This window comes from Ranitomeya variabilis, chromosome 7, assembly GCF_051348905.1.
Source record: "Ranitomeya variabilis isolate aRanVar5 chromosome 7, aRanVar5.hap1, whole genome shotgun sequence".
NCBI lineage: Eukaryota > Metazoa > Chordata > Amphibia > Anura > Dendrobatidae > Ranitomeya > Ranitomeya variabilis.
Window position 1 is genome coordinate 118105562 of NC_135238.1, and position 12112 is coordinate 118117673.

General features: G+C 43.3%; 1 protein-coding gene across 2 annotated transcripts in view; it reads left to right on the forward strand.

The window, feature by feature from the left end:
• LOC143786355 (transient receptor potential cation channel subfamily M member 2-like) overlaps positions 1-12112 on the forward strand; it is a 1952850-nt gene that overhangs the window by 536534 nt on the left and 1404204 nt on the right. For both annotated transcript variants that reach the window (XM_077275686.1, XM_077275685.1), the window contains 2 exons: positions 790-892; positions 2320-2441. In XM_077275686.1, coding sequence (XP_077131801.1) covers positions 790-892; positions 2320-2441 — 225 coding nt within the window. The remainder of the gene's footprint in view (positions 1-789; positions 893-2319; positions 2442-12112) is intronic.

A 12112-nucleotide genomic window follows, 5' to 3' on the forward strand; every position in this document is an offset into this window, starting at 1 on the left:
AATAAATCTCTTAGCACTTATGTGATTTTGCATTTACTGCCATGAATCTATATCAGAATGGCTGTATATTCTCTTATAAAAGTTTTACTCAATCTCCCCGCACCTATTTTTATTGACAATTCCTGAGTGCTCCTCCTCTCCCAGCTAAGATCTCCCACTGCTCACTATTAGCTCTGAAGCTGTCAGTCAGGCTGGCTGGTTGGAGACTGAATACACTTAGATTAATGAGCAATTTAATTTTATAGCTCATTTTAAAGGGATATTTTTATACATACATTTATGGCAAATTCAGTGGACTCTCATCCATCTTGAGAATGAGTTTAGTGCTTCTAAGTTCTATCAGTGGAGAATTGGCTTAAATTCCCATACAAATAATATGCAAATTGCCTCTTCTGAGAAAAAGAGGACTTAACTCTATAGCGCCACCTGTTGGAAGTAGCGATCCTACAAGTCACAATCAACCCTTTAACGAGTCGTGCAATATGACTTAGGATAAAAGCCAAATCAGTATCTCAATTCGCAGACACGGTGTTTCAGGCTGTTGGCCCTCATCAGTGCGAAGCATGAGAACTGATTTGGCTAGGTAAGAGGCTCTGGACTGGGGTCTAAGGGGTAACGTTACCATAAAACCATGCTTGGCTTTAAAAACATAACACTCTACAATTAGGCCCCTTATCTGCCCCTTACAAAGTTATACTGGCCTGCATTAAAGAGTTAAAAATAATCATACATAAAAGTTAGTGGTAGTTACAAACACTTTAACTATCTTTCTCCATTTTGCCTTACCAGATACAAGATATTATAAGGCACAGCCAGTTACTAACCATATTTCGAGAGGACAAGGATGACCAGCATGACATTGATGTAGCTATTCTTCAAGCTTTGCTAAAAGGTAATTGTGGAGACATGAGGGTCAGAGGGTGTGCTCATCTGCTGGCCTGGCTATCTTTAGAAAGACCTCACGGGCCATGGTTCATCCTATTGAACACCCATACTCCTTCCCGTGGGCAGAATACTACTCTGACAACACAGAGGGAGTAACACACTGCGATAATACATTCCCAGCAAGTACACAAGATGGTGCAAATGACAGAATCTCACCCTGCGCTGGTTCACTAGAACCTCTGTGACTTTGTGGCATTCAGGCCAACAACCCCAATCAATAGCACCCCATTTTTGGCGGGCAACAACAGAGAGGAGGTAGGGGCAAGCTTAGGAAGCTGACTGAGCACAGTGAAGTATGTTCCAACATTAAAGAAATAGTGAAATGAACGGCACAAGAGAAGTACAAACACTTTAGGACTTGGACTCATTAAAAACTGATTTGCAGTTGTCACGAACTCTCTGGGTGTATGGTGCTCTGCAATTCAAGCATGTAGCTGAATAATCATCAAAAAAAGAAAAGTATGCAGCACTCACCCTTCTTTTGCTGTGCATTCATGCTCTTTATTGGATTAAAACTTATGCATGGACCCGTCGAAGCACACACCGTGCGAAACGGCCGTCGTCCCCTCTCCACTACCGCACCCTCCTGTAAACCTGATGTCCTAATGGATGTATGAACATGCATAAGTTTTAATCCAATAAAGAGCACGAATGCACAGCAAAAGAAGAGTGAGTGCCGCATACTTTTCTTTTCTTGATGATTATACAGTGAAGTATGTGGCCAGGTGACCTGATTGTCCTGACCTGGATTCTTCAAACGTATTTGTGGGTTCAGTGACAGTGATGGGCAATGGAGCAGATATGTAGTCCACCAGCTGGAGCCAGGATTCCTCACCTGATGTACTGTAGAGTCTGTCTGGAGACAGAGGCATGTCCCTTTTATATTTAACAGCTCTCATTCAGGGCATTCCCTCACAGGAATGGGGAAGGTATGGAGGAGGTAATCCCGCATTGTTTGATTGTTCAATTATACTGCATATTTTTCCTCCAAGTTTTGCAAACTGGTACACTGCAGGGGGCTGATGAAATACATAATAAGAAACAATTCCACAAATTGACATACAACAAATGTAAACGAACAGACTCACATGAAACAATGGCTCATGTCCCTTGACCTACTGAACAAAGGAATAATACTTCTGGCATAATTAAGAATACTTCACCATCGCACAAGTGACCAGATTGATGCTGTGTCGCCACAGTAATAATCTGATGTTGCCTTCTATTATTTTTGAACTTCCAAACATAACCTAGCTACACATAGCTGAACACATTGCAATATACATTCAGTGGTAGACTATTACACATTACATGGTTTTAATATTTTTTCCTATTTATATCTAAAATTAATGGGTCTTAATGGGTTTTTTCTAGCGTCATTGAGTCATGACCAACAAGGACATGAAAACTGGGACCACCAATTAAAGCTAGCAGTGGCATGGAATAGAGTTGACATTGCAAAAAGTGAGATTTTCACAGATGATCATCAATGGAAGGTGAGAGAAATGTTGAAAGTCTCTTTCATTTTATAAGATCTACTTTAATTAGATATAAAACTATGAAATAATACTTGATGTTCAATTCAAATATTGCTCTGATTGATACAAATAAACATGCAAATGCAGTAACTTGAATAAACATGAATGTGTCATACAAATATGGAACGGGATGGAGGTGTCATTCAATGCACTGCTGGTGAAGACTTGATACAGATTAAAACTCGAGAAAGTTTAATGTACAGCTTTACAGTGTCAACACATTTCAAGACTACACACAACTTCTTCATGAGGACGAAAACCTAACATTGGGTTACATTTTCATCCTGATGAAGAGGTTGTGTGTAGCCTCGAAATACGTTGACACTGTAAACTTTTACATTAAACTTTCTCGAGTTTTAATCTGTATCGAGTCTTCAGCGGCAGCGCATTGAATGAAACGTCCATCCCATTCCATATCGCTCTTTGTATCTCCGTGACCAGTGTCTTGCAGCAGCTGATTTTACATGCCTATCAAAGGTTGCCTCACTGCAAACTAACCAGATGAGTGAATTCCTTATTCCTAGATTGTATTATATAGGAAAGCTATATATCTTGGTACCGTGTTAGCCAGTAGATAGAAAAATATTTAGAATTGAGAGTCCTTCATTGGTTGATACCTTTTAATGGCAAAATGAAAAGACGGCAACAAATTGCAAGCTTTCGAGACTACTCAGGTCCCTTCATCAGGCACAGACTACTACAAATTCTGAAGAATCACATATTTATGCACAACAGAGCCCAGAAATAATGCCATAGATAAGACAGGTCACGTGAAGCAGAACTACCATTATGTTCCAATATTTATGGACATAACTGCTTATCACTCTCACATGATGGTAGTTCTGCTTCACGTCACCTGTCTTATCAATGGCATTATTTCTGGGCTGTATTGTGCATAAATATGTGATTCTTCAGAATTTGCATTAGTCTATGCCTGATGAAGGGACCTGAGTAGTCTCGAAAGCTTGCAATTGGTTATCATCTTTTCAGTTAGCCATTAAAAGGTATCAACCACTGAGGACTCTCAATTATAAATATTTTCTAGATTATGTTATTATCATATAAGACTCTACTGGCTCTTCTGCTTCCCAGTCTTTTCATCTGTGTTATACAAAAGACAGATGCAGATAAGAAAATAGAACTCATTTAGAAATATGGCCAGTACTTGAGAAATACCAAAGGTTCCATTTACACAGACTGGCCAGTGGTACTTAAAGGCTTTACCAATTGGTCGTTGTTTATTAGCCTGTTTACACAGACAGAACAAAGTAAACAATGCACACTAAAGGTACCATCACACTCAGCGACGCTGCAGCGTCGCTGTTTAGGTCACTGTAGAGACGTCAAACACAGCAGCTCCACAACGATGCAGGAGCGATCCTGTGACGTAACGGTGACTCACTTATCATTCTCACAGGTCGTTAGCTCCATGTAAAACATTGCTGGCATCGTTGCTTTTGCTGTCAAACACGACGATACACGCCGACCTGACGACCAAATAAAGTTCTGGACTTCTAGCTCTGACTAGCGATATCACAGCGGGATCCAGATCGCTGCTGCGTGTCAAACACAACGAGATCGCTAACCAGGACACTGCAACGTCACGGATCGTTGTCGTTCTCGTTGTAAAGTTGCTGAGTGTGAAGGTACCTTAAGCGATCTGTAATAGATCATACAGTGTGCATAGGCTGCCACTGTTCTCGGTGGGGTGAGTCCTGTTTATACAGGACAATGCACTGCAGAGAACTTTGATCTAGTGAGCTGCACAAAAAATCTTTTCACCCAATGTAGGAGTGTTTTGCTCATTCTTTAGGTAATCAGATGCCTATTTACACTGATCGCTCTTAAGAACGCTTGTAAACTATTATCTTTCAGTGTAAATGCAGCTTAAGAAGAAAAAGGTTTTTGACTTCAGATATGAAAAGGTGATATCTATAAGCAGCGATAGATTGCAAAGAAATAGTATAAAAAAAATAAAGAAAATAGAACATGTAAGAAAAAGGAAGGTTGCGGTCATACCAGGACAGAGAATGGAGGGGAAGGGAATAAAGCAAAAAGAAGTGGTGAGGTGAAGTGGGGAGGGCTTGGAGAAATTTAGTTGGAAAGACTCAGTGTTTTTCAGTATTTAGTTATAATAATGGGAATTGGTCCCAATAATTGGTCCAAATGGGACAAAGTTATAAGGGAAGTCTTTGTTTTCAAGGGAACCAGAACCTCAGAAAATTATCATGAGTTCCTTCTGTCCAGCTTGGCTGCCTCTCCAGCCTGCAATTCTGATAGACTTGTTCTAGCAATTGAGATATGGTGGAAACAGTAGTGTGCAACCAGTGTAGTAATATTATCACCTTCCCGACCTGTGACACTGCGTATGCTGTTGTGAACTCTATTTCTGGGCTCCCTCTTGTGGTCACAAGTGGTACTGTGTGAGTGCTGTCTTTCTGCAGGTTTGTGACTGGCATCAGCTGTCTCGTTATCTGTGGGCTGGTTTTCTATTTAAGCTCACTTGGACTCTCAGTCTATGCCTGCTGTCAATGTATTCAGTGCTATTCTGATTCCTTCTGACTACCTTGCTCCCAGTCTCTTCAAGAGAAGCTAAGTTTCCGTTTTGTTCATTTTTTGATCATCAGTGTTCTATATGTTTCTTGTCCAGCTTGCTAATATGTGATTTCCCAGCTTGCTGGTAGCTCTGGGGGGCTGAGTTTCTCCCCCCACACCGTTAGTTGGTGTGGGGGTTCTTGAATTCTCAGCGTGGATATTTTGGTAGGGTTTTTTACTGACCGCACAGTTCGCTATCTGTCTTCTGCTATCTAGTATTAGCGGGCCTCATTTGCTGAATCTGTTTTCATTCCTACGTGTGTCTTTTCTCCTTACCTCACCGGTTATTATTTGTTGGGGGCTTCCTATATCTTTGGGGTTATTTCTCTTGAGGCAAGTGAGGTCTTGCTTTCTCTTTAGGGGTAGTCAGTTTCTCAGGCTGCGTCGAGACGTCCAGGATTTTAGGCACGTTCACCGGCTACCTTTAGTGTGTTTGGATAGGATCAGGTTTTGCGGTCAGTCCAGTTACCACCTCCCTAGAGCTAGTGTCTATGTTTAGTTACTTAGCTAGTATTTCCTGTGATCCTCAGCCACTGGGATCATAACAGTACAGCAGGCCAAAAAAGTGTTTAATGCATCGCATGTAGTGGGATAAAAGAAGTCCTGAGTACAATTTTTTTTTTTTTTCCTCCTTTGCTGCAGTCTGTCCAGCTTCTCTCATCCCCTTAATCTCTGGGTGGTTTTGAGCTCAGCTGCAGACATGGATATTCAGAGTCTGACTTCTAGTGTGGATCATCTTGCTGCAAAGGTGCAAAATATTCAGGATTTTGTTGTTCATAGCCCTATGTCTGAGCCAAAGATACCTATTCCTGAGTTGTTTTCTGGAGATAGATCTAGGTTTCTGAATTTTAGGAATAATTGTAAATTGTTTCTATCTTTGAGACCTCGTTCCTCTGGTGATTCCGCTCAGCAAGTTAAAATTGTTATCTCCTTGTTACGCGGCGACCCTCAAGATTGGGCTTTCTCTCTGGCGCCAGGAGATCCTGCATTGCTGAATGTGGATGCGTTTTTTCTGGCGCTTGGACTGCTTTATGAGGAACCTAATCTTGAGAACCAGGCAGAAAAGGCTTTGCTGCCTATCTCTCAAGGTCAGGATGAAGCTGAGGTGTACTGTCAAAAATTTCGGAAATGGTCAGTGCTTACTCAATTGAATGAGTGTGCCCTGGCTGCAAATTTCAGAGAGGGTCTTTCTGAAGCCATTAAGAATGTTATGGTGGGGTTCCCCACTAGGGTTGAGCGACCTTTACTTTTATAGGATCGGGTCGGGTTTCACGAAACCCGACTTTTTCAAAAGTCGGGTCGAGTGAAATCGGCCGATCCTATAAAAAAGTCGGGGTCGGGGTCGGCCGAAACTCGAAACCCAATGCAGTGCATTGGGTTTCCAATGGTTCCCAGGGTCTGAAGGAGCGGAAACTCTCCTTCTGGCCCTGGGATCCATATTTAAGTGTAAAATAAAGAATTAAAATAAAAAATTTCGCTATACTTACCCTCTGACGGGCCCTGGTACTAACCGGGAACCTTCCTTCCTTAGAATCAGCCTTCCAAGACCCTGCGGTGACGTCACGGTGACGTCGCGGCTTGTGATTGTACAAAATACCGTGTGCACTACTGGAGAGAATGGTGCTAAGGTTAGGTTCCCACACCTTGTAGAACTATAATTGAAAAGAACCTAGCACTCAACTTAATGCTTAGAGTGAAGTTTATTGTAGTGGTACTCAAAACGTTTCGGTCCTACATATGGACCTTCGTCAGTAACTACATGTGAAAAAACAACCAAAGTGAAAATCATAACAAAAAATAATAATACAAATAAAGTATGTACATGGGTATTTGGAAGAAATTTAACAGCATAAATACATTATATCTGGTCTATTGTATATAAGAAATATATGCCGGGTAAAACTCAAAGGATCTAGGCGAAAAAACGTTCCACTGTAGTTAGAGCGTGAGGCGGACCACCCATACAGCAAAGTGAGTGGGAAAGGAATAGTTACATACCGTACTAGAAAATAGACAAAGGACGACAGGGTCAAATGGCTCTAAGGAGCGGCATCTGTGGGTGTATAGAAAGTCCCCTATGTATATGAGACTCCTTTCTACTTAGTACACAGATAGTGTGGGGAGTTACACAAAAAGCTGTACCTGGTATATGAGCCCAATTGAAGCGGTACTGTTGATATAAGGTGAAACATTGAGAAGAAGAGATTACCGAGTGGTGATGGATCAACAGAGTAAGGTATGCGCTGGTGCGGGTATTACCTGTGGAGACCGTACATAGAAGAGCTGTGGCAGACGCGGATTCCACCGCTGGTCTGTCTGAGTGTGTGAGTGCCGCCGTGAAAAGGGGAAGAGGCGGGACAGGAGACGCTCGTAAGCCAATCAGCGGCCGGGCCACTGACCGGAAGTGACGTGGTGTGTGGTCAGCCGCAACTTAGTATGTAGCTGAAGAGTCCTGTGAGCGGAAGTAGCGTCACGTTGCTATGGAGACTGTCCGATGCTGGATGGTAGTTGGTGCACAGAGTAGGAGGAAAAATAATAAAGAAACTAAATACATAAATGTGGAGATAATGCGTAGATTGCGGGACCGGGTGACTAAGAGCTGGGGTGCCCAAAGCGAGATCTCTTAGAAGGTGGACGGAATCCTGGTGTTGGTGCTCCTATGTCCTAGCATTTTGCTCCGTGACCCGATAAGTAGGAGTGTGACATACGGAGTGAATGAAATTTCAGTATAGGCGACTCTAATGAAAAGGAAAAAGAGAATTAGATCACAGTATAAAATACATACATTATTAGAGCAATAACTTAAAAGGAGTCCATGATGACCTATAGGAGAAATCACGTAATGCCACAATAATAAGTAATTAGTTTCAGAGAAAAGAGGCTAAATCATAGTCTCTGTTGAGCCCCCGGGGTTGGAGGGTCTCCAGTGTGTGAATCCAAAAAGCCTCCCTTCGTTTTAAACGGGCAACCCGGTCACCACCCCGTCGAATGGGGGGGATATGCTCTATCACCTGAAATTGTAACTGTGAAACTTTATGGCCTTGATTATGGAAATGAAGGGGGATAGGTAATAATAAGTTCTCTCGGCGTATTGTGGATTTATGTTTAGAGACTCGATCTCTGATCGGTTGTGTAGTTTCCCCTATGTATAGAAGTCCGCAAGGACACTTGATTAGGTATATAACCCACGAGGATGAACATGTAAAGAACTCGGGAATACGAAATGACTTGCCGGACCGGGGGTGATGAAAAAAGGAGCCTTTGAGGACGTTGTGACATTGGGCACAACTAAGGCATGGGAAAGTGCCAGTCCGTGGGCTTTGTAGAAAGCGTTGGCGGGGAACTGAAACACCTGATCCCAGGTCAGCACGAACTAGAGAATCCTTGAGATTAGGTGGACGTTTAAAACAAGGAAGGAAAGGATTCTGGAACTCCGGTATTTTGGGGTATCCCTGGGATAACAGGTGCCAGTGTCGACGAATGGACCTATGTAAAATGTATGTGCATGGATGATATGAATGGACGAATGGAATACGGTTGGAGGCTCTGTTAGGTCGTGGAGTAGGGGGAACAGCAGCTTTTTCTAGTATAGAAGATGGGTAACCCCGTTGGGTAAATTTGGAAGCCATTTCTTGGAGGCGGACTGGTCTAAGGTCGGTGTTTGATACAATTTTGGAGACCCGATGAAATTGTGATTTGGGTACTGAGTTTTTGGTGGCCGGGGGATGGAAACTTGTGAAGTGCAACAAGCTGTTGCGATCCGTACTTTTTACATAGAGGTCTGTCTCTAATGAACCATCTGGTTGGAGAGTGACAAGAGTGTCAAGAAAATTGATTTTAGTCGTGCTGTGAGACATGGTGAACGAGATTCCAGGCCAGGCTGTGTTGAGCCAATCAAAGAATACCGTGAGGGCTTCCAATGAGCCCCCCCATATGCAAAAGACATCATCTATATAACGTTTCCACGTTATGACGTTGTCGTGAAAGAGAGAGTGGGGGTATATCAGACTCTCCTCGAAGTCAGCCATGTAACAATTTGCATACGGGGGTGCTACATTGGAGCCCATCGCGGTGCCACGGATCTGTAAATAAAAATCGTCCTGAAAGAGAAAGTAATTCCGGGTAAGAATGATAGTTAGTAGTTCTGTACATAGTTGAATCTGGTTGGGTGAAAGGCCGGAATGGGTCAGGAGTTTGTGGACTGAGTTGATGCCCTCTGTATGAGGGATGGATGTATACAGGTCCCTTACATCCATGGTGACAAGTATGGAATGTGAGGGAATAGGACTTATATCCTTCAGGATGCCGAGAAAAGAGCCTGTGTCCAGAATAAAGGATCTAGATGACTTGATCATAGGGGTGAGGATCTTTTCTAAGTAAATGGCCAACGGGGAGAGGATAGAGTCGGTGGATGCGACTATGGGCCTGCCCGGAGGTTTCTCCAAGTTCTTGTGGATCTTTGGAATAGTGTAGAACACTGGAGTAATGGGATAAGATTTGGTAAGGAAGTCTCGTGTTTTATGATCTAGGACACCTAACTCGGTGTATTTCATAAGTGTGTCCGAGATAATTTGCCGAGTTATTGGTAAGGGATCCTGTTTTAACAGTGTATAGACCATGGGGTTATCGAGTTGGCGTTTTATTTCTTGAAGGTAATCACCTCTATTCATTATTACGAGGGCGCCCCCTTTATCTGCAGGTTTAAAGATGAGATTATTATCATTTTGTAAATTCCGAAGGGCCTGACGCTCAGTGGAGGAGAGATTCGGGGGAAAGAAAAGTTTACCCTTTCTAATGTCATCACATAGTGAGTTAAATGACTCTTTCACAAAGCCAATAAAAGACTCCATGGCATGTGAGCCTTGTGGTGGTCTAAAATAACTCTTAGTGTAGAGGCCTAAGTTTCGTGCCGAGAGGGGACCATCCGGAGAAGCTGTTGTAGTCTCAGTGGAGGGTGGTGCAGGGGAGGTGGAAAAAAAGGCTTTCAATCTAAGGGATCTAAAGAATCTTTGAAGATCCATTTCTAAGTCAAATGTATGACATTGGTAGGAAGGACAGAATGAGAGGCCCTTTTGTAGAACCCTATATTCTGCAACACCCAATAGTCTGTCGGAAATATTAATTACCAACGGGTTCGTACACACCCCACCTGAGATCTCGTGATCCTCACTTGAGCCGGATCTCCTCCTCCGTCCATGGCCGCGCCTCGTGGCCTTCTTCTTGGGAAGCGGTGTCGTTGGCCTAAAAAACGTGGTGGGAGGGTAGCAGTGGTGCCCAGCTCTTGTTCTGAGCCCGACGTTGAATAATCGGGGGAGGTACGTGAAACCTGGCGAGATGTATTTCGGCGACCGGAGAAGGAGTCCTGCCATCTGTATACCTGTTGGCGCTCGTAGTCCTCCGTATCCCTGTTGAACTTGCTGCGTTTTCTATCCTGTGTTTCCCGTCGGTGTTTGTCAATGTTCTTGGTTATTTGATCCTTAAGGGTGGTGAGTTCCTCGAGAGATCCAGAAGTCGACAGTTGAGCCTCGATGGTTTTGATGGTCTCGGAGCTGGCAGTAATCGCCTTCTGTAGATGCTCGATTGTCAGGGTAATGATATCAAAAGAACACTTGTTAAGTATTTGTTCGTACTTAATACAATATTCCGGAGAGTCCCGAAAGAGTGTGGGACGGAGTGAGACACGTAGACCCCTGGGGATCCGTTGTGCTCGGAGATATTCAGAGAGTGTAGCACAGTGAAGTTCAAGGTTTGTGAAGTGACGAAGCTCCCGTTCTAGATCTCTCCCTCTTGCCTCTTTAGGGGGGATTTTCAGAAAATCACTACTAAAAGTGGAACGTGCCAGGATACTAGAGGTCTCCTCAGCATTATATGAGAATGTGGACATGACCCGTCAGTGTGCTCCACGTAAGGGCAGAGATAATTGTACAAAATACCGTGTGCACTACTGGAGAGAATGGTGCTAAGGTTAGGTTCCCACACCTTGTAGAACTATAATTGAAAAGAACCTAGCACTCAACGTAATGCTTAGAGTGAAGTTTATTGTAGTGGTACTCAAAACGTTTCGGTCCTACATATGGACCTTCGTCAGTAACTACATGTGAAAAAACAACCAAAGTGAAAATCATAACAAAAAATAATAATACAAATAAAGTATGTACATGGGTTTCACTTTGGTTGTTTTTTCACATGTAGTTACTGACGAAGGTCCATATGTAGGACCGAAACGTTTTGAGTACCACTACAATAAACTTCACTCTAAGCATTAAGTTGAGTGCTAGGTTATTTTCAATTATAGTTCTACAAGGTGTGGGAACCTAACCTTAGCACCATTCTCTCCAGTAGTGCACACGGTATTTTGTACAATTATCTCTGCCCTTACGTGGAGCACACTGACGGGTCATGTCCACATTCTCATATAATGCTGAGGAGACCTCTAGTATCCTGGCACGTTCCACTTTTAGTAGTGATTTTCTGAAAATCCCCCCTAAAGAGGCAAGAGGGAGAGATCTAGAACGGGAGCTTCGTCACTTCACAAACCTTGAACTTCACTGTGCTACACTCTCTGAATATCTCCGAGCACAACGGATCCCCAGGGGTCTACGTGTCTCACTCCGTCCCACACTCTTTCGGGACTCTCCGGAATATTGTATTAAGTACGAACAAATACTTAACAAGTGTTCTTTTGATATCATTACCCTGACAATCGAGCATCTACAGAAGGCGATTACTGCCAGCTCCGAGACCATCAAAACCATCGAGGCTCAACTGTCGACTTCTGGATCTCTCGAGGAACTCACCACCCTTAAGGATCAAATAACCAAGAACATTGACAAACACCGACGGGAAACACAGGATAGAAAACGCAGCAAGTTCAACAGGGATACGGAGGACTACGAGCGCCAACAGGTATACAGATGGCAGGACTCCTTCTCCGGTCGCCGAAATACATCTCGCCAGGTTTCACGTACCTCCCCCGATTATTCAACGTCGGGCTCAGAACAAGAGCTGGGCACCACTGCTACCCTCCCACCACG